Genomic DNA, 23,318 nt, shown 5'->3' with positions numbered 1-23,318 from the left:
CCACAGCAGGAGAGGCACAGGGTGTGGACAAACCCAGTCCCCTTAGTTCTTACCCCTAAGTCCCCTCCACTGTTGGGTGACCCCCACAACTATCTCTGTCTTTCTAGAGCCTGCATTACCCCCTCCCCCAGAGTTCTACCTCACCTCACTGTGCCCCTCCCCTCACAGTCCTAGGTTACCGCCCCATCCCCTCCCTTCAGGGTCCTCAGCGCCCCTTCTCCCATCCTCTCCAGAGTTCTGGGTTCCCCACACCATTCCCCTCCCTTCCAGGTCCTGGGTCACCCCCACCATCTAGGATCCTGGATTATACCCCCACCAGCACCCTCTAAGGTCCTGGGTCACCCCTCTTCCATGCTTTTATGCTAAGGACAATCAAGAACATCTACCTTTGTTAGGACTGACAAACATGGATTTCCACTAGTCTTACTGCACTTTTCCAAAACAAACATGAGCGCAGGAAGGAATGCCTGGACAAGGATTTTCCAACAGCAGTACCAGTGAGATGCTCAGGACCTTCAAAAACACAGGTATCTTAGGTGTACAACAGCAAGTCATTCAGTGTTTCTCTACAGGATACACTTAGCAAATTCCTTAACACAAATCCTCTGCGTGCCCCAACAAGCATGGGACCAGTTCTTTTCCTACCAGTCTCTCACCTGAAATTCTGCCCTGAGATGCACACACATGTGTGAAGGCCAAACTCAATCCAGTAAGTCTCAAATTTACTTTAAATGCTCACCAAACAATAGCCCTCCTCTCTCCAAAGAACCTAAGGTAAAATCTGAATGAACAAAGGGGGCATTTTAAAATCAACAATCAGGCATCCTGTTGCCTGGTGTGTATGCACCGAGCTCCAGGGTGGCCCTGGGCGTGATGTGCTCAGCTGCCCATGGTCCCTGCCACCAGCGCGGAAGGACAGCTCACCTCCAGGAGGGCGAGCAGAGCCCCAGAGTGGAAACTGAAGGAGCTGCATGGAGACGCGAGGGAAACTTAAAACATCAGGATGTGATACAGCTCCTTACCCGGCGTCCCGGCCCCAGAAGGAAACTGTGTGTGTGTGTGTGTGTGTGTGTGTGTGTGTGTGTGTGTGTGTGTGTGTGTGTGTGTGTGTGTGTGTGTGTGTGTGTGTGTGTGTGTGTGTGTGTGTGTGTGTGTGTGTGTGTGTGTGTGTGTGTGTGTGTGTGTGTGTGTGTGTGTACGCGCGCATGTGCATGCGTGCCAGAAGGAAACTCTGTGTGTGTGTGTAGTATTTACATATGACTGAGCTTATTTACAAACTAAAGTATTTACCGCCTAAAAGAGCAGGGACAACATAAAAGAACACTTTACATGAAATATTTCAGTCAGACTTCTGACTCCCTCTGATGGGGCATCCCTGCTCAGAAATTAGGGAAGGGCAGCCCTTGCAAGCAGTCAGCTGAAGGGCAGGGCACCGTCCTAACCGTGTGTGAGCCCAGGGCTCCAAGCCTGCTGGCAGACTGGTTACAGAGCAGTCAGGATTTCCAATGGGACAACAGCGTGAGGGTACAGCAGACCCTGGGATGGGCAGCTGGGCTGGTGGTGCAGGGAGGGAGATATTATGGATACAAAGGTGGGGCTGGCAGAGGCCATTCTGGCCTGTCAGCTGTGTCCACACTATGAGTGGTGGCTGACAGTCTTGTTCCCAAAGATGCAACCCAGCACCCACCACACTGATAATAGGTTTGAGAGCATCTAAGCCCACCTGGAATCCAGCAAGACATGACCTGAGCTATGATAGACACAAAGACACCAGAGGACTGTGCTCCTATGAGCAACCAGGCTCCTCACCACTCCCCTCCCACAACAAAATTCCTCCCAGATTTTTCTGCAAAGTAAACATCATCTACACTAAAAGTTACATAGCTTTGTTTTCTTTAAACCCTCCTGTCCGCTCAGTTAACACCTACGTAACAAGCACCAGACAAGGTCAGCGGCTAGTGGACACCGGACAGGACAGTACAGAGAGCAAGCATTTCTTTCCATCATCACAGAAAGTTCTAGCAGACAACACTAGACCAGACACAGTCACCTCACAGAGATGAGCACAAGAGACCTGGAAATTTCTGCCCTCATGAAGCCCACAATCTGGGGATGACAGGCTTTTGCCAAACAAGCAATATCAACAATCAAAATTGTGAGATGTACTACAAAGGAAATTGCCAAGTGACCCCGAGAAGTCAGGGCTGGGAAGGCTTTGCTTATAAGAGAGGCATATGTACACGAAAAAAAAAAAGGTAAATGCTTAAATAGAAGGGCCTCTGTTCCCCTATAATATACAGAGAGAAGTCTGACCAGAAGCAGACAGCAGGCTTACAGCCTTGAGGGCTGCCTGGAGCTGGAAGCGCAGCTCCTCTGAAAATTCACAGCAGCATGAGGTCACCAGTTAGGCATCTCGCTCATTTCAGTTTGGGCTGATTCCCATCAAACACTGACAAGGAAACAGTAACCAGTTAGGTCAGGACTTCCTGGGATGTGGAACGCCTGAGACAGAGATCACACGAGCATCTGATGGGTTCTGGTCCTGGTCCAGGCTGCCCAGAGACCATGGGATCAAGACCATCCCACCAAGCATGTGAATGCCTTGAGCAAAGGGTAGAGCTGCTGCGTAGAGACACACCTAGGAGCTTCTCACGCCTCCTCCATCTGAGTGCCTGTCACACTCCTTCACCTGAGTGAGCACAAGGGGAAGCACCTAAGAGCTACAGGACTGATTTTTGAAGGGCTGGATCTAAGCATCAAACAGACACAAAAAGCAAATGGTTCCACTTGCTGGTAGAAAGGGAAACTTACATAAATTAAGCTCTCTGTCCTCCAAAACTGGTAGAAATACAAGATACCTTGTTTAATTGCACTTCGCAGATACTGTATTTTTTATAGACTGAAGATGTGTGTCAACCTTGAGTCAAAGCAAGTCTAGCGACACCATTTTTCCAACAGCATTTGCTCACTTTGTTTTTGTCTCACATTTTGGTAATTCTTGTAATATTTCAAATTTCACATTATTATATATTTGTTATAGTTACCTGTGATCAGTAATCTTTGATGTTACTATTGCAAAAAATTACAACACACTGAAGGCTCAGATGATGGTTAGCATTTCTTTAGCAATAAAGTATTTTTAAATTATGTAGATTCTTAAAGACATAATGCTACCGCAAACTGAATGGACTAGACTACAGTACTGTGTAAACGTAACTTTTGTATGCACTGGGAAACAAAAAATGTGTGTGACTTGCTTTATTGTGATATTCACTTTATTACCACAGTCTGGAACTGAACCCACAGTACCTCCAAGGCATGTCTATATTCTGCAATTTTTCTAAAAGCTCTTAGATTTACTGCAATAAATCCCCAAAGTAAACATTGCTACCATTTTTGATAAATGTCTTAAAAATCTACTATATACTGTCTTGTCTATTTACACCTAAGACAGGAACCATCCCCTTCTAGGATGACGTTTGGTGACTCCAGGTCGTCAGCAGGGAGATGCTCAGGGCACTGAAGGCACAGGACTGAGCCCGCTGCCACCACCCCCACATGGACTGCCTGAGTGAGGAGGGGTCTCCCAGGGGTCTGTGTTCCCTGGGCTCCCTCCTCCCTGGCTGCCAGCGATCATCGTCTCTCATGGAAGACCTGTCGATTCCAGTCAGCAACAGGCATGAAAACCACACTTTTGCAACGTGAAGTAGATCCCCTGGGATCGCAGGGGTCTCTCCTGGCAGAAAAGTGGAAGAGGACTTTGTGCACTGATTAAGTGCCCCCACTTCGGGAATGGGGCTGTGAGAGGAGAGATGGACAGGTAGCTGTGCTCCAAAAAGGAAGGCATGGCTGCTTGGAAACCAACAGGCCCTTCAAAGATGGGCAGGTGAGCCAAGAATAGACCACAGAGACGCTGCCTTGTAACCCCATCAGCAGGTATTTTAGAGCCAAGCTGTTCATAGCTAACCTATACTGAACAGACTTGCATGAACCCATGTTAAGGGTCAAGGAGAAATAACGAACTGCATTAATCACACAAAGTTTCCGGTTGTTCCCTCACCTTCCCACACCCCAGACAGGATCGCTCTTGGGATCCTACCCTCAAGCGGTGGCTGGAGACAGCCCAGCTCTATTCTAGGGTGTTTCAGACACAGAGCTCCACTGAGTACGCTGAGCAACGAGGACCAAACAAAGGCAGGAAGCAAAACCATCACGTGCACTTCCGAGGGCCCCTGGCAGTTAGAAGCAGCGCACAGAGCAGCGCAGCCCACCCAGTCTGCGGAACGCCCGGTGGCAGCTTGGTGAGAACAAGGGCTGTAAGCTGACCCACCCACTCACAGTCACCATCATCAGGGCCTTCTCTTCCAGAAGGCACTCGGAGCTGGGTGAAGTGGACCCTACAGGGCGGAATCCCAAACACAGACCTCACGACCTGGGCGATGCTGCACATCTGTGAGCAAAGCCCACATTTGCAGGTGTTCTCTCATCTAAGACTCCCTCTACAAGATGTCAAAATATTCCTCCGACAACCACAGACGTGAGAATTAGGAGGGTATGGGCTAGCGGACGTTTTTGAAAACACACAGGAGAAAGGTATCAGAGAGAAAAATGCAGAGCAGGCAAGACTGGTTTTACGGACATGCAGTCTACAGAGAGCTGCTGGGACCTCTAAGTCTGAGCAACAGCACTTAGCTTTCTCTTCGTTTACATTTTGTAAAATGTCTCTCAAATTCTCGGTTGAAGAAATTCACCTTAATTAATGCCGCCTGAAGAAAGGGTTGACCTGCTTCTCAGGCTGCAAAGTGGTCTGCAGGTTATGCAGGAGGCTCTGGGAGGGGCTGAACTTTAACCCATCCTTTCATTAAGACGGACGGGCATCTGCAGTTTCTCTTACGCGGCTCTTCAGCCAGCAACCCAGCGAGTCTCAAGGGGTGGGAGGGGGTGGTGACTGAAACTCAGGACTGGTCATCTCAAGACCAAACAGACCACTCACACACAGTCCTCAAAATGCAGCCCTTATCTGCTTCTCTGGATTTTTTTCTTCCAGAAAGAAAAAAACATCTTTAATATTAAAGGTTGGAGATTCTCATTCGAGCTAAGCGTGGGCCGTCACTACCACCAGCGCCGACCCTCATCATCGCCACTGGGACCTCTCAGTACATGTCACTGTGAGGCGGGGACCTTCCTTCTCTCAGTGGTTCTCCACTTGTCCTGAAGCCATGAGCCACCTGAAACCACCCGGATGCCTGTTAGAAAAGAGAGTCCTAGGCTCACCCTAGACCTAATGAATCAGAATTTATAGGCTCAGCTGCCCCAGTGGTTCTGATCATTGGGTACATCTGGCCAAGACTGTCTCGTCTCATTGAGTCCTCACCAACAATCCTAGAAGCAGGTACATATTTACCTCATTTGACAAAGAGGCAACACTACCCACCAGAGGTTGATAACCAGGCAGTGGAGGGCAGGGATTCGGACCTTCCAGCTAAGCACAAAGAAAGTCACGCACCCACCTTTTCAGCTTCCTGCTTCCCCACAACACAATGTGGAAGTGGTGGAAACTTTCCTCACACCACATTACAGAGCCGCCTGTACTATTAAAATAGGTGGAGGGAGGACTCCACAAGGAATTAGGCCAATATTTACATCTACATGCATTTAGCCCCAGGCATAATCCAACCCCATATGGGTGTCCTGCGCTCCCCTCCCCCCACATCACTACAACCAGGGTTGTAATCCCCAAGCATGAGCCTGTGCTCCCTGCCAGGAAACTCAGAGGCTTTTCCTAAGTTTAAGTCAGCAGAGGGGCTCTGCACACTACCATTTGGCTTGTTAGGAAATAATTGAGAAGCATTTGGAAATAAATCTGTGCAAGAGAAATGGAAGTCATTCATACGACGTACATACACAGGACACAGCCTGGAAATGCATATGGAACACTCCTGGTTACATCTGTTCTACAGCTGATAACTTCAAGTCTTATATTTCTAGTACCAATTCAGTCAAGTGGAATATTTCAAAGCAGCATCATTTATATTAATTTCTGACGAGTAACCAACTCAGATCTTCATTAAGATGTACTGGTCTCCAGCTTGCTTCCCACTACAGTTAAACACCACTCCTCTCCATCCCCACCAACGGAGATGGACTGGGGAGCTGGTGTTTAGCATTTCAAGCAGGACCAGTCCCACTCTCCTTCCAGAAAGCAGGTCGGAGCCTTCCTCGCTGAGCACCTTTGATCCATCCGAACACGGGGCTAAAGTTCCTGGCCTGCTCACTCTGCACGACTCACAGGAAGCCCAGGTTGGTTAGGACATGAGAAAACTCGCCAAAGCAGAGACCACCACCTTATTTGGGTACTTCCAGCCGACGCGCATCAGATGCACAGGGACAGCTAGTCTAATTCAAAATGATTCAAACTGAAACTGTACTTGCCTTTAGAAAAGTTCTACCAGTCATTTGGGAAGTTTTAAAAGCTCTACACTTCAAATGCCTCGTGATAAAGTAACAGGAGGACTAGACGCACCCCAAGCCATTCTTAAGGCAACTAGGCCAAAATGCGGGCGAAGACATCACAAAGCTGCCCCGTCTACAAGAATAGGAACCGTAATTACCTGTTTCTCCCCACAGCGTGTCGGTGCCACTGACATCTATGTCATGTTCCTTTTCGAGCCCCAGCAAGCACTGGACCACCTGTCAGAAGTGGCAAGGTGATTTAATGAGTTCTCAAAGCCATATGTGCTCATTATATCCTATGTATCAAAGGAGAGAATGTGTTGTTTTTTAAACCATGATTATCTCATGCTGCACAAGGAGAGATGATATAATGAAAACAGTTTTCTAGCGTAATTCGTATGCTATTCACATTTTCACTTTGAGAAGAATTAAAAAAAAAAAAAAAAAGACAGTGAATCTCAGCAACATTGTTCAGGATTACCAGGTACTCAGAATTCTAACGAATTCCAACATGACCTAAATACGCCAGCCTGATCAGCAAAGGGCAGGGGAGCTCACACACAGTGCAGTTTCTGCATAAATTGCCAGAAGATGGTGAATCCCTTTTATCAGAAGGAAGGAAAACGAGGTGATGTATACCTTTCCAAGAAAACAGTTTTGTCCAAATGATTTTTCTACTGACAACATTCTTCTTCTCCTTCTGTCAAAGAGCAGGCTGGGTCACAGATGCAGAGGCAGGGGTACTGCTGGCTCGTAGGGAAAGGGAAGTATCTGAGCTCTGAACCAGAGCCAGCACCCACCCTGCTCACGTGCAGCGACAGGGGAACTCATCGAAGCCATTTCCCAGTCTCCCAATCCATTCCCTCTGCAGTGGGCTGAGTAAGGGCCCCCAGTACATCCACATCCTGGTCCCAGAAACCCGTGAACGTTATCTTACATGGCAGGAGGGGATCTGTAGACGTGATTATGACTCTTGAAATGAAACGATTATTTTGAATTATCCAGCTGTACATTTGACATACACTTGACATGATCACAGAGGTTTATAAGAGGAACAGGAGGAACCAGGGTCAGAAGGAGGAGGAGACGGGGGCCAGGAGCCTGGTTAGAGTGAGGCACTCTGAAGACAGAGGCAGGGGCCGCAAGCTAAGGAATAAAGGTGGCTTCCAGAGGCTAGAAAAAGCAGGGGAACATCCCCTCTAGAGCCACCAGAAGGAACACAGGCTTCCCGACCCAACTTGATTTCAGCCTTCTGACCTGCAGAACAGTGTTTTCAGCCACCAAGTGTGTGGGCACTTGTTGTAACACCATTAGGAATGCAAAACACCCTTCAAGTCTTTCGGGGAACAAGTTCTGCCCTTTTCCATGAAATGGTTACTGGCTGTGCTGAGGCTGCTTTTTCACAGCTCCTCACAGGCAGCTTTAAAACAAGCTGAGACCAAGGTGACATCTAACATGACATTCACTGTCCCAAGATGATTTTTCACATTCTAGACCCACGCAGATTTAAGAAACAGTTTAAAGAGGAAAACCATCTACTTTCAGACGTGTGTATTCAACATACTCTCTCTGTATCTATGTATATGGGTATTTTAAAATATTTATATTTTTATTTTAAAGGAATAATAAATCCACTACATAGAAACATTTAACACATTTCTATAAAATGTTTATTTTTTCATTTTTATGAAATGAGTATTTTCTCCAAAACTAAAATGAATTGGGTAAATCATCTGATGTTGTTTCACAAATTTGTAAATCTCGTCTATGTCTGTCTTAAGAGAAGACAGCTGCATTTTCTTATATGCTTCTGTGTTCAACTTATTGCAAAATACTGTGCTGGCTGGAGCAGTGTATGTGTGTATGCATGCACATGTGCACACGTGTGCATGTATGTGTGTGCCTGGATCTGCTACAGTGTTTTACATGCTAAAAGTCAGCCAGCCAGCTTTGCACCCAAATTTACTTTAAGTCATTGTAGGGAAGAATCTTACAAACACTGGCGACTCTCATTGCTTGAAGATAATATAGAATGAGAAATACATGGAAGAGAGAGGATAAAATGTTATTAAATTTCCAGACACATAGATGGGGAGACAGCAATGAAATCTTCAAACTAAGGAATACTAACACCTACCCAGAATAAGTGCTCAATTTAACTTCTGCAGGAAGTTTTCCTTCAGTGCAGGAACTGTGAATGACAAGCATTCTTCCAGGCCACCAGAGCACTGAAGTTCTATTTTTAAGAATCCTTAAAATACTCAAGAACAAATTTTGAATTAGGATTCCATGTGATTACTGTAAAAAGATCACAAAGACCCAAGAATGAATCAAAGTGGAACAAAGCTGACAGCAGGGCTAGAGGCTAAAAGGAGGAGGAGGGAAGAGAGGAGGAAAGAAGGCAGGGGTGAGAGTGAACACTGTGGAAGGGCTCCGTGATGGGCCCCCTCCCCGGGTTTTCACTCTCAGGAGGAGGGCGATAACAGAAGATCTTTACTTCCTTCGGTGCATCACAAGCTAGCAACTCAGCAGAATGTGAAAGCTCCCAGTTTCCCAAGAAGGGCCCTGGCAGTCCCACTCACCGCGCTGTGGCCCATGCTGGCAGCCGCCGTCAGCGCCTGCTGCAGGGCCTGGCTCTTCCTCACCGCACCGGGCTGGGGTGGGCCCGCCGACCACTCACAGGTCAGCAGGTACCGGAGAATGTCACCGTGGCCCCGCAGCGCGCTGTGGACCAGCGCGCACTGGCCCTTCTTATCCAAGTGGTCCACCTGGGGGGCAGGAGCAGGGGGAGGTCACAATTTAGCATCACTCGCCTCTGAGAACACGGTGCCCCACAATCGCTCTGCGCAAACCCCATCCCACTGCAGCTGTACCAGGGGTTCACGTTCCAACATGTCTTTCCAGAGATCATCGAGTCTCCCTCTGGATTACTGGTTGTGATGAATGCACAGTTCCAGGCCTAGAGTTCCCTCTGTAGAGCTAATGATCACAAGACAGCCTCCGTACTCCCTATGTCTCTCCAGCAGATGATTCAGAGCTCCGAATTCTCTGGGCAACAGGTGTGAGGACACAGACCAAAACCTACACTTTCCAACTTCGGTCCCTTGGGTGGAGTATTCTAAGTCTGCTGTGACAAGCTGTGATCTGGGGAGCAGAGCAGTTCTTGCTCGTGTCACTGAGACAGGAATGCCAGTACAAGGAAATCTGGAAACCCAGGTCTGAATGAGGAAGGACAGGAAGGGACTTCAAGGGGCATTTTATTGGGGAAGGCAGGAGACCAGGACACATCAGCATGCCACATGTGGCCACAAAGCCGGGAGGTGCTCAGGCACAAAGTGGGAGGTGGCTTCCTGAGCACTGCGTGCCTCCTAATGGTCCAAGAGGCAACAGACAACGTGACATTCCCTGTCTATACCTGGGAACACTGGGCCGGAAGAGGACTCAGGGTCCAGCCTCGCCTCGCGTGCCAATTCTAGGGATGCTCTACACGCCTACCCAGAGGCTTTGCCACAGCCACTGTGACCCCGTCCCTCTCCTACAGAACTTTCAGCTAGTCTCTGAATGAAGCGAAGCCACGGTTTGTTGGTGGAAATGGAGGTGTGATGATGGCCAATAACGCACCCACTGGGAACACATAACAGCAGTATTTCCCTCCTTCCATGAGCTAAGGATGACCTGTCCCAAATGCTGTAGTTTTGAGAGAAAAAAACAAACAAAAAGGCTCCCATAGTCACTACAAGCTTAATGCCTTTTTGTTGAACTTTAAATATCCTAGCTAACTATAAAGAAGAAAGACAAATATCAGCGACTTATTTCTGTTGGTATTCAAAAGCACATTCCCCGTTCCTGCAATGCAGTGCTTATCGTAAACCTAAACAGAGTTGACTGTGAACCTGGCACTGGTCTCATTTAATCTGTTAACACTGATGACAGTCCTAGAGTAACTTGTTTAACAGTTCCTTCGTATTGATATTGATATATTGATTTATTTAATGCTCACACCATAGCCCTGTGGTAGGTCCTGTTGTGCCCATTTTACGGATGAGAAGCCTGAGGCACACCGACTCAACTTGCCCAGTGTCTGAACTGGCGGTTGGGGAAATGAGGAGTTGGGGCCTTCTAGTTCCCGCAGCCATATGCCTAAGCACGTGATTTCTAAGACCCACAGAATCCATTTTATTGTATTAAAAAAGACATGAAATGGAATGAGAAAAAACAAATTAAAAAAAAAATTTAAATCTTTTCAGCCAACCTAGTGCTGTGTTAAATCCTGTGATAAATTCCAGGGCAACACCTGCAAGCTTTTGAAAGGATGGCCCTACTCAGGCTGCTGGTGGCCAGGAGCCTCCTGCTCTCCTGCCTCTCCTGGGGCAGAATTTAACAGAGTTAAGAGCTTCAAGCAAAACACAGGGCCCCTGTCTCTCTGAGGCGGCACACTCCCACCACACACACCCACATCTGGCCTGGAGCCTGGAGCTCCACCCTTTCTGTTCTCTCCAAAGGGAGACTGGCCCAACCAGTGGTAATTCCCCAAGGATGTGAAGACATCTCCCAGCCCTCATCCCCTCACCCCCCGGGGAAGGCTGCTGCTCACCTTGGCCCCCTTCTTGGCCAGCAGACACACCAGCTTCATGTGGCCGGCAGCCGCCGCGTAGCAGAGGGCCGTCATGCCGTTCTCCGACACTCCATCCAGGCAGGCGCCGAACTCCAGGAGCAGAGTGACCACCTCCTCGTGGCCGAGGTGAGACTGGACACACAGGATTGGGGCATTATTTAACACTTCAGTCCTGTAGTTCACGTTGGCCCCTCCCAAGATCAAGAGACGGCTCACCTGTTGGATAATGTCCCCCAGCAAGATTAATTTCTCACACAGATGTCAGTCAAGAACATATGTGTAGAAGGGAGGTATCCTTACTTTCATCCAGCGGTTCTCAAACTGCAGTATGCACCAGCATGACCTGGGAATGCACTGGAAGTGCGCATTCTTGGTGATGGGGATGTAAACAGCATGGCTGCCATGAAAACAATGTGGAGATTTCTTGAGACCCAGCAATTCCACTCTGGGTCCACATTCCAAGGAAATGAAGTCAGGAGCTCAAGATATCTGCACTGACATGTTATTGCAGCACTATTCCTAACAGCCAAGAGAGGTAAGCCAACTGAAGTGTCCAAGGATGAATGGACAACAGAAGTGTCGTGTACACACAGAGGAATACTACTCAGCCTTTAAAAGGAAGGAAATCCTGTCACAGACCACACAGCTGAACCTTGAGAACATGAGGCCGAGTGAGACAAGTCAGTCATAGACAAATACCATAGATTCCACTTACATGAAGTATTTAAAGTAGTCAAATTCATAAAGAACAAAGTAGAATGGTGGGGCCAGGGGCCGGGAGACGGGGGAAATGAGAGTTGTTTTATAGGTATGGAGTTTTAGTTTTATTCTGCAGAGCTATTGCACAATAATGTGGGTATACTTAACACTACTGAACCCTACACGTAAAAACAGGTAAGATGTGTATTTCATGTTATGGGGTTTTTTTAAATTGCACTTAAAAATAAAAAATTTTAAATGTACGTTCTCTGGACTCAGACCTCTGGATTCTGTAGGTCCAGGGTGGGGCCTGCAGATGTGCTGTTTTAATGAATTCCCAGGTGATACTGAGGCTGTTGGTCTGGGGAACCACACTTTGAAAAACCACTGTTTGACCCAAGAAGAGAAAATTCATTTTGGGGGAGGAGGCAATGAAGTAATCATCAGAGGAGTAAATAATTAATAGTGAGATAATAAAGCCAAAAGGAAGAACAAATACTTTTTCTTCACAAGGAAATGCACCTGCAAGGAAAGGCAGAGCACATGAAAATGTTCATGTGCACCTGGGGTTGTTAGCAGCACAAGACTCCTAGAAAGTCACCTGCTTTTGCTACTAATGACTACATACACCACCCACTTTACTCCTTGGATGCAGATATCAGGGGGAGTTTGTTATCTGTAGACTTTAAAATAAACTCACTGAATACATTATGCAAATTTTAGCTATACTAGAATCTTTTTCAAATTGACAGATAATTGAAAAACATGACACTTTTAAAATCATCTATTAAAATGCCCACCACGTTTCTTCAAACAGTTCCCTCCACTGGTCTGGATGGGCATTAGTCCTTCCCCCGACAGACCCCGACAGGCCCCCGGGCTGCCCACTAGGTGTGAAAACTACGGAGACTGTCACTTACTCGACTAGAGACACATGGGGTCATTAACATACAGAAAGATGACAAGGCACACAAAATTCAAGGTATTTCAATGATATGGTGTCCACAAGAGTAGCAGACAAAATATTTACAAACTGATAGAAGTTATTATCACCCGGTGGGGACGTCACACCTCAGAGCAGTGAGACGACACAGACAGGTCAGAATCCAAAGCGTAAAATCTGACGAGGCCTTGGTTACTGCCGAAGCTCGAGACCCAGGTGAGCCAGCCCCCCAGCCCCTCCCCTGACCTCCTCTCCCCGACCCTTCCCCGCAAGGAAACCACACTGGGTCTAATGCGAGTCCTGTAATAACGGCAAGCAGGCCCTGGCGTCCTGGCCGTTACCAGTACAGGTCCCTCTGCCAGGAATAAATGCCCTTCCCACAGACACAGATGACAAAGGATCACCTCCTATGGGTGCCTGCTTCGGTGCTGGGACACCAGGGAGAAGTCCCCCATCCTACACAGGACACACCCAGCCCTCCCCTGTGCACACAACCCACCCTCTTCCCCCACACACATCAACTCCAGGCATGTCCATCCCCTCTGCCACTCCATTTCCAGCTTAGCCCATGGCACAAGACACTGGTTCTAAGATAGAGAAGTTCACAGAGAGGCAAACAAGCCCTTCACAGGCAAGGACAGCCCACGAGTCAGGTCCTTCCCACCATCAGGACCATCACTCACATTTAGGGAGGCACGCTTGCACACAAGTGACAAGAAGGCTCCCGGGAACCTGCCCTGTCATTCACACCATCAGTGGGACCATCTACCAGCCCCACTCAGGTCAGCACCAGCCCAGCCCCCTGCTGCCAACCAGCAACATGCCAACATGTGGATGGAAGGGCAGAAAACATGGCATTACAAGAACCCAGGAGCAGTTTCCCTGTCCCACCAGTGACATGTGATGCTTGACCTGGGGCTAACTCATCCCTGCCGAGCCTGCTCCGCAAGTCTATATAGGTTTGCTCTTAGAAACAGCACCAGACTCAAATAGGATTTGAAAGCATTTTAAAAGGTTAACTGCTCAACAAAAGTAATGGTTTTTTGAGAAAATTACTTCCCTTTGAGTGACCACCAATAGTATGGCAGGAATAGCACAACGCTGCTGAAATACCTGGGGATTTTATCCAGGCCTAGGAAATAGGTAAATAGGTTCTTAGGCAAGAGGTATACACAAGAACCTTAGCAGCTTTCTCAACACACACATAGCATCACTGAGGGGCGCGCTGGACTCTGGTCACCAGAGGACAGGTCGGGACAGTTTGTAAGTTGCCAGGGTGACGGTGACAGCCAGTTACACTCCACCTCCTCTCCCAGCAGTCCCATCCCCTCTTGAGATCCATGAGCCTAAGAGAAAAAGATGATGGATTAAACAATATGAGTTCTCAATCAGCCCCTTAACTGACGTGCTGCGTGGTTTTCAGAAAATTACTCAACCTCTCCATGATTCAGGTATCTCCTAATAAAATGACAGTACACCTTATTCTACTGGACAGAAGCTCTTTCCTAAGAAGGTTGGAAGGTGTAGTTTCAGTACTTGCTGAATACTTGATAAGACTTTACCTGAAAGATATGTGCTTGGGGGCTGAGATTACCTAAAGGTATCTGTTATCAATTCACCATTTATTTGCTTCTTGGGAAAAACATTTCCTTTGTTGGTGCAATGCTGAGAATATGTTTACCACTTACCCCTCCCCCCCGTCAGTTTGTGGATCTTCCCCTAACCCATGTTTCTTAACCCTGCTGCACAGTGAAACCACCTGGGAGCTTGCAAGTTTCCAGCACCTGAGCCCCACCCTTGGAGATTCTGACTTGGCTGGGGCCCGGGGCTCCCCAGTGGTTCTAGTTGGCAGCCATGGCTGTAAACATGTCAGGTGATGAGTGCACCTGCGGCGGGGAGCGTGGGCCTGCCCAACACGGTATTACTGCTCTCACCCTCAGTTTCATCATCTGAAAGGTGGAGATAAAAAGTTTCACTCCTTGGGTTGTTGTGAAGATTACAAATGAACATGCCATACACACAGAACACTTAGCACAGTCCTCGGCATCCTGTAAGTGCTAAATAAATGTTACTTGCTATTGTTACAATCGTCTTTAACAGAATCTTTAGAAGGGACAAGGGCCCCAGTCAGTTCCTGACCCCTGGAAGATACAGGAGGGTGCCCTGCCCCAGGTACCTGGTGACCCAGAGGGTCTGGCCCCCGTCCACTGTTCACCTGAACAGAGCAGCAGGGAGAATTCATGCTTATCTGATGGCAGATATGAGTCTGAACCCATCAAAGCCTGACAGTGGGCAGCTCCCCTTCACCACCACCCACAAGCACATCCACACGTTCTCAGGGGTGTACAGTAGAACCTCAGTTTCCAGAAAGTAAGTGAAACACGAACAGAAGTAACTCACTTGACCATATAATAAATGCCAAGTATCTTCCCAAGAGCTTCAACATATCAGTGAGTTTACCATCATCACTCTAGGATGAAGGTTCTTTTGTCACCTCCGTTTTATAAGTGAGGAAACTGAAGCTGAGAGCGGGTAAGGCACAGATGAGCTCTGGCATAAAGCTGATGACTGTCATAGTGCAGTCCAGCGGCAGAAGCAGCAGCTCTGGCTAAGATTACTGCACGTTCCAGGAAGCGGTTTCCATGGTTCTTTCCATACCTTTTCCCCAACCACACGGGAATCTTCTGGTCATCACCACCACTGAAGCTCTCCCTGGATGACACCTGGAGATGGCAATATCATCTACACACTTCTGGGTTTAGTGAATGCAAGAACGTAAAAAGGGGGGCAAGTGATAGGCAAAACGACGCGATCATGAGGAACAGAGGAGGCACTGTCCAGCAGTCGTAAACTGGGGGCTCAGCTGTCTCATTAAGCACACTGGAGGTGCTCATCAATACATCCGGTGTAAGTGTGCGCCGCCTAAGAGTTACGCAGAGTATGACCGGGTCCTCTCAGCCAAGGGAGGGTGGGCCAGAGGCCTCGCCTAACTCCTGTCTCCTCCCCTCCCTGCTTGCAGCTGAGAGAAGAATCACAACCTTAATTCTCTTGAGCCCACAGCCTTGGGAAGCCCATGGCTGGCAGGATTTGTGAGCAAATCCTGTGTCTGGTGGGATTATGTGAGCAAAACAACCAGCTGGACTGGAGCCTGGAGGCACTGGCACCAAGGACCCCAGTGGGCCAGCCAGAGTCCAGGCTGGCATGAGCCTGGCCTGGCAATGGGAGAGCACATTGTTCGAAATCACGGGCATACCACCAAAATGAAAATTCATCTACCAAGTAATCACTCCAGAGCAAGTCACTTTAATTTACCAAAGTGGCAAACTGCAATTATTGCTCAAAATGACATCCATTCCTGTATGACAATATTTAATACTCTCTCAAAAAAATTCCTTAATTGCATGCATAATTTTAAATTACTGTAATTTGCTCAAGATTCTGTGAAAACCCCCTCTTTTTTTCTTGAAAGATAAAAGATAAAAGAAACAGAAGGATAAAATTCTGTAACCAAGTTATATAACTTGGGGGATAGTGTAGATGTAGGTGACACTGGAGTTCTATAAAACAAAGATAATTAACTCTTAAAATTGCAGTAAAGATGAAAAACTCTTAAAACTGCAAGTATGTCAAAGAGGAAAGTTTATAATCCCAGGAGGGTCAAGCTCATGGCACTATTATACTGTACTTTGTAATTTACTGTCTTAAATTTAACTTGTATTCAACAAAGTATGGTATTTCCCATTTACTTTTCTCCACATTAAAATAACTTTTGTTCCCATAATTCATTAAAATAGTGAAAACAGATACTGCCATTTTAATTTTTCTTTCTTTTCCCCTTGCCATCATTACAGGATTTTATTAATTATGGAGAAGCCAAAAGATACACTTTCGGTTGCAATGAAAGATGAAATGATGTTATTAGAGCAAACTCAATTCTAACTTCTACAAAAAGTAAAACCAAAATTCTTCATACAATATCACTACATGAAGCCGACACTCAGCATGTTCCCTGCCTTTTTTCAGAGAAACTTGGTAGAAAGTTAGAGCTCCCTTTGAGTGGGAGCAGGAGCTCAGAGCTCCTTAACTACAAAAGTGGCTTCTCTGTCCTCACCCCATAAAACTTGCATGTGGCTTTGGTCAGGACACAGGCACTCAAGCCCACCCATCTACAGAGTGAGCAGAAATGAAGCTTGGAACCCTAATCCTAATGGGCTGAGTCCACCTGCACGAGGCAGAACTTTTTTTTTAGTTTGTTTTTTGGAGGGAGGTAATTAGGTTTATTTATTTATTTTGAATGGAGGTACTGGAGATTGAAGCCAGACCTCGGGCGTGCTAAGCACACACTCTACCACTGAGCTATACCCTCCCCCAGGAAGCAGCACTTTTATTTTTGCAAAGACCTCGTCTGCCTCCACCTGGTGGCGGTGGTCTTTCCCTAACCAGCTAAGGCTCTGCACTGGGCAGCAGGGTCCCTCCTGACACTCAGGCTCCTCATTCAGCATCCTTACTCCCTCCCTTCTATACACCAGGAAGCGGGGATGTAATGCACACCAGGGGGACTATAGTTAATAATACTGCATTGTATACCCGACAGTTGCTAGTAAGAGAGTAGATCTTAAGTTTTCATCACAAGAAAAAATTTATAACCCTATGTGGTGACAGATGTTAACTAGACTTTTTGTGATAATCATTTGTCAGTACCAACAAATATCAAATCACAAGGTGATATAGCTGAAATTTAATGTTATATGTTAATCATATTTCAACTGGAAAAAAGAGATGGAAAAAAATAATAATAAATATAGCCTGCCCTCTGTATCAGTAAATTCTGCATCTGTGGATTCAACCAACCACAGATTGAAAATATTTGCAAAAAAATTTCCACAAAGTTCCAAAAAGCAAAACTTGAATTTTCTGTGTGCCAGCAACTATTCACATAGCCTTTACATTGTATTAGATATTGTAAGTAATCTAGAGATGATTTAAAGAATACAGGAGGATGTGTGTAAGTTATGTTCAAACACTGTGCCATTTTATATGTGGGACTTGAGCACCCTTGGACTTTGGTATCCGTGGGAGGTCCTTGAATGGATGTGAGGGACCACTGGACACCAGGAAAACAGGGAAGGCAGAAGAAGGGGCAAAGCACCCATCACCAGGCACAGGAAGCCCTCTGCAAGGCCCCAGTCCCGACACACATCCCAAGTGTAGGTGCTGAGGGTGGGAGGTGCTGACAGGAGGGCAGGAGAGGCAGGGAAGTCCCTGGAGAGTGTCCCGCAGGAGTGTCCTCTAAGGAGCCATCTCTAAGGCATGTGGCCCTCTTCCTAGGTGAGTCTGACCAACCAAAGCGAGGAAAAGTGAAACACAGACTCCCGGAAACTTTCGGGGCTTCACTTGACTACACTGTGACCAAGACAGGTCACCTTTGTGCTACTGGAACAGGTGTGACTGCTTTCATGGAGTTGACTGAAGGGGAGGACCTGGCTCCTTGGAAAATGATGTCAGAGCTTTCGTAAGCAGCCGGGCACGTGAGGGCCTGGGGCTGAAAAGCCTGGAGTCCAGCCGATGTGTCGAGTAGAAGTCTAAAACATGAAGACAATGATGCTCTCATCCTACTTTGCACAGGGAAGGACAGCTGTCAGCTGCTATAACGCAAGCCCAGGGTGCTCACACCCCTTGTGGGAGTTAACCCCTCTCTGTTGCCTTAACCAGACACTTGTCTTCAGTGTGCTTTAGGTTCTCAGATTGCATTAAATGAGGAAGGAAAATCTATCCTAAAAAGCTCAGCAGAATGTTGTGACATAACAGGCAGTGACCAAGAGAAAGAAAGCTCCTGGCTCAGCAGCGAACAGACCCTGACACACTGTGCGTGGTCATAAATACATGTGCGCAGGAAACCTACAGAGATCATTTTCCTCCGCATACCCATAGCTTTGTGCCACTCATCAGTGTTCAATTTCCTAGGAACCATAAAGAGAGTCCAGATGAGAAATCAGGACACCTTAAAAAAATCAATTTCCCCTGGAAAGCTCCCTCTGACCTTTGCTTCCCTTATCACATCCACTCTGAACCAGTCACCAAGTGCTCACAGAGCAGCCCCCAACCACCCACGTCTTCCTGCCTGAGCGAAAGCGGACCCCGTAGAAGAGCACCGCTAACAGAGCATTCAAGTCTGCATGCTTTACATCAGGGAAAGAGCATCTTTAGAAGCTTCTCCGCCTCCTCTGGCCATCACCCAGTGCGGGGACAGTAGGACTGTTAGAGCCACAGCGGCCAGGCGGGGGCCCTGGCCCTCCTGGCAGAGGGTTGCTCACCTTCACGTTGGGAGTGTAGAGATTCCTGAGAGAGGCCAGGGCGGCGGACAGCCCCTCGGTGCTATACCCGATCCACAGGGCTTGGAGGTGGCTTGAAGAGATGCCCGTCTTCTTGCTGAGGCCCTGAAACAACAGCAACAAATCAGTGTCAACATCTCCTTTCCCACCTGCAGCAGGGGTCAAAGCAGATATGCCCTGGGGGTGCAGCCTGTGCCGACCTGTCAGCCTCCCCACCCTAAACCCAAGGGCCAAGGAACTACCCTGCCTTTGCTACACCAACTATATGCCTGAGGAAAGGATGGCGGATGCGGAGAGAGTTTCTCTTTACAGAGGTTCTCCAATCAATTAGAAGAAGAATAAAAGTTAGAATATGACCACCTATAATCCCTAATGTAGGAAGAGACCAGTAGTGGCTGATGGCATCACACTGAGAGAAGCAGGCACACAGGCCATGCCTCCTGATGCAAGAAAACCACTCAGACTTACAGAGTGTTCTAACTCTAACTGGCACACCTCGGAGATACTGCAGGTTCAGTTCCAGACCACAGCAATAAAGCGAACATTGCAATAAAAGGAGTCACATAAATTTTTTGGTTTTCCTGTGCACCCAGCACATGTGAAGTTATGTCTACACTATACTGTAGTTGATCACGTGTGCCAATAAATAGCATTATGTCTAAAAATGTACGTACCTTAAAAACTACTTCACTGCTAAAAAATAAAATACTGCTTTGCTAAAAAATGCTAACCATTATCCGAGACTTCACTATGTCATAGTAGTAACATCAAAGATCACTGGGCACAGATCACCATGACATACATAACAATGATGAAAAAGTTTGGAATACTGCAAGAATTACCAAAATGTGACACAGAGACACGAAGCGAGTAAATGCAGTTGGAAAAATGGTGCCGAAAGACTAGCTCAGTGCAGGGTTGTCACAAATCTTCAATTTGTTATTAAAAAAAAAAAAAGAAACAAAAAGGCAGTATTTGCAAAGTACAAAACAAAGTGCAATAAAACGAGGTTTGCCTGTACAAATAATTGTGACAACTTGAAAAAATAAAAATCAAACCTGAACCTGGTTAAGCCTCTATAACTACCAAATGACAGGAAATCCAGAGGAAAGAGAAACATGTTAAACTAGATCACGAGAGATACGGACACAATCAGAAAACCCAGGTGGTGTGAAATCCACAGGCCATGTAACTCAGGTTCTTCAACAATTAAGTAACAAGGAAATAACAGGGAACGAATGCACTGAAAACTTAAGGTGAAAAGAAGAGATTTAGAGGGGGGAAAAAGTAAAATTTAATCACAGCATTTAGATGCACACTTGAGTGATTCTAAGTGAGAACAATGGTTACTTTTGTTGGGGGGGGGAAGGAGCGGGGGGTATTGGGAACGGGGCTCACGGAGGGCTGTGCGGGCTGACAAAGCCGTCTCCAGAACCAACACCTGAGCATGACAGCAACGAAACCCTTCCTCCAGCGGTGTGGGTCTCACCTTGAAGATGTGCGCCTTCAGGATGTGGTGGCCAAGCTCCATGGTCTGCTGGCGGTTCAGCTTGCCCTCCTGTCGCGAGAACATGAACGCCAGGAGAGCGTGCCCGTTCCTGGGACGAGAAACACGAAGGCCAGCAGCCTAAGACCCGGCCCACCGCCCCGCAGGCCCTCGGGGCGAACTTCGCCTCCAGACCCCTGAACTGTCCTGGCGCTTCAGCATCACCAAACAAAACAGGTGCCTCTGTGCAGTAAAATGCTGTTTATCCTTCAAGTCATTTTTAAGGTCTTTCTCCAAGTTCCCTTATCCCTGTGGAGTGACTCAGAGAGAGGCCCTGGGACAGGGCAGGTTTTTATCTGTGGAACCACCAAACCCCAGTTCGTTGTCCATCACTCTCTCATCAGTTTATTTGTTGATTTGTGTCTGTTACAAAAATGTAAACTCCACAAGACTAAGGGTCTTGTCTAACTCACAGCAATAGCTAACAATTCCCCAGACTCAGTAAACACTCCTGTGTGTATTTCATGGAGGGACAGATGGACAGACGTGCAAATGGACAGATGGAGCAGAAGCATCACTGGACCTGACATTCAGGCCCCCTCCTCTGCCCCCTCCCTCCCATACAATGGGAGTAGTCCCCTGGGGGTCGACCTGGGCCAACAGTCAAGGCCTTAATAACGGAAAGGAGAGAAAAACCAGGCCATGTGCAGCAAGCGCTCACAATCAGAAACACTGAGCACTCTGTCTGGGATTGAAGGGAGCACAGATCCTCGCAGGAGTAAGAAAGCTAAGCTGTATGAGTGGGTTTGCTCTGTCTGCGTACATGGTGGACATTCAACTGACACCACCAATTAATCCCCCACTAACCCTCTCATGAAGGAGCAATCCTATCCATTTTCCCCTCCACGTCTGCAGGACTATTGTCTCCTGTGGCCTCCATGCCTTTGAGCCAATGCGTTTGCAAAAGATGCTAAGAGTTGCCTTCTCCAATAGCAGTGACTTCTGTACAATGTGAATTATTTTCATTTCTATTAAGCTGTCAACTCTGAGGTGCTATTTTGCTGAGGAACATCAGGTAGTTGTGGAGGGAAAGATGAACACTGTGGAAAGAAAGGTGTTCTCCTAAATGTGCTTTCTAGTAGCTGCTGATCTAGGGGATTAGAAACCTGCGTCATTTAAGTCTTACTCGTCTACCCAGATGCCTATTTCTCACCTAGGCCATGGGTCACGCTAGAGACAAGGACATCACTGCAAGTGGAAACCCAGAGGTTTTGCTTTCTACTCCATGGGTAAGGCATGACCTTTAAGGTCACGCTGCCACCAAATAAATGTCCTGTCTAATGTCTTACAAGGGTCTAGAGCACATACGCCATGCTCCCCGGCACACCCTCTACCTCCCAGACCTCAAGCTTCTATTTCCCCTCTTAGATGAGAGCCTTCTTTGCTCTTGTGGAAACCACCCTCTGCCACCTTCCAATGCTGCGTGCCCTCACTGGTCCCTAGCATCCATGTGCTGGTCCACATCACTCCAGTCAAAGCCACTCTCCCACACACAGGCTTAGCCATCCTCAGTCTCCCAGTCTGCAGCCAACTGCATCCACCACAAAGACATGCTAAGCTAAGTACTGTGGCTGGCTGGCCCCTGTGGGTGACGACCACGCACCCTTCAGGGTCTGAGCCAAAGGTTTCCAGGGCTCTCAGCTAAGCAAGTAGCTCCCCACTTCTCTGAAGAGACAATTCACCCTGCACTCTCCGGGTACCTGTGGTCCCCTACATCCCATCTGCCCTTCCTTCCTTCCCTCCTGGCCTTGGCCATGTCCCCTTCTAAGTCTACCTGCACTTACGAGTTTGCTCATTTTCCAAAGCTTACACCTACTGAGCTTTTACTATATACCAGATGCAAAAAGCTAACTGAATTATTTCACTTACCCATTTGACCCTGCGAATCACTAAGCATTAGGATTCCCAACTTGTGTACATGGGGAAACAGAGGCCTGGACAGGCAGATGATGTGCTCAAGGTCACATGGGTGGTAACAACCAAGCAGAGCCTGAACCACAGTCTACACAACGCTCACGCCTGTGCTCTTCACCAGCGTAACCCGATCTCTCATTTGTGCATTAACAACCCCTATAACCAGCACCATGCTTGACACTGAGGACCCCGGGCAATGGTGTGAGGTCCTTCTAGCAGCTCTCAGTGACTGGAGGAGACACATGTCAACAGGCAAAATCCAGCCAGAATGATGCCACGAACAGGCTCAACGGGAGCACAGAGGCTGCTTGATCCCACCCCCTCGCACCTCCCATTTCTCCTTCCCAGATTGTTTCCCCACGCCACCTCAGCGATGTTTCCAATAACATCCCCGTCTCCTGTGTTATTAAAAACAAAAAAACCCTTCCCCACACTCAAACAACCCCAAACCTCCAGACCCTTCCTCATCCCACGCCAGGATGCTGCCTCCCTCCTCACACAACCCACGGGAAGGCATCTCCTCAGGATCTCAGAACCTCCTCCCACAAAGGAAACCCACGGCTTCCTCTCAGTCCTCATCTTCCCTCACTTTTCAGCAGCACCTACTCACCTCCTTCCCTGGAATTCTTCTCCTTGTCTCCGGAGTCCCTTTCCTCTAACTCTGCTTCCTCACCAAGTCCCACTGCCACCTCTCCCTCAGTGATGCCATATCTTCAACTCAACTTCTCCAACCGTCAGACTCCACCTGCCATCAGAAACTTGCCACCAACCCCATAAGCTCAAACTGCTAAAAAACCAAGCCGCTCCTGCCCGGCA

The 23,318-nt window shown here is 47.6% G+C and overlaps 1 protein-coding gene across 7 annotated transcripts in view; it reads right to left on the bottom strand.

Annotated features, from left to right (window-relative positions):
• TANC1 (tetratricopeptide repeat, ankyrin repeat and coiled-coil containing 1) overlaps positions 1–23,318 on the bottom strand; it is a 206,615-nt gene that overhangs the window by 17,851 nt on the left and 165,446 nt on the right. For 6 of the 7 annotated variants that reach the window (XM_064484813.1, XM_031451472.2, XM_064484817.1 and 3 more), the window contains 5 exons: positions 20,532–20,640; positions 19,025–19,147; positions 11,048–11,284; positions 9,036–9,221; positions 6,612–6,690 (listed from right to left, as the gene is read on the bottom strand). In XM_064484813.1, coding sequence (XP_064340883.1) covers positions 6,612–6,690; positions 9,036–9,221; positions 11,048–11,284; positions 19,025–19,147; positions 20,532–20,640 — 734 coding nt within the window. The remainder of the gene's footprint in view (positions 1–6,611; positions 6,691–9,035; positions 9,222–11,047; positions 11,285–19,024; positions 19,148–20,531; positions 20,641–23,318) is intronic. The other variant, XM_064484816.1, reaches the window with a different exon arrangement.

Source organism: Camelus dromedarius, chromosome 4 (assembly GCF_036321535.1).
Source record: "Camelus dromedarius isolate mCamDro1 chromosome 4, mCamDro1.pat, whole genome shotgun sequence".
NCBI classification, from domain to species: domain Eukaryota; kingdom Metazoa; phylum Chordata; class Mammalia; order Artiodactyla; family Camelidae; genus Camelus; species Camelus dromedarius.
The sequence above is the reverse complement of the archived record's forward strand: the minus strand, read 5'-3'. Positions and strand labels throughout refer to the sequence as shown.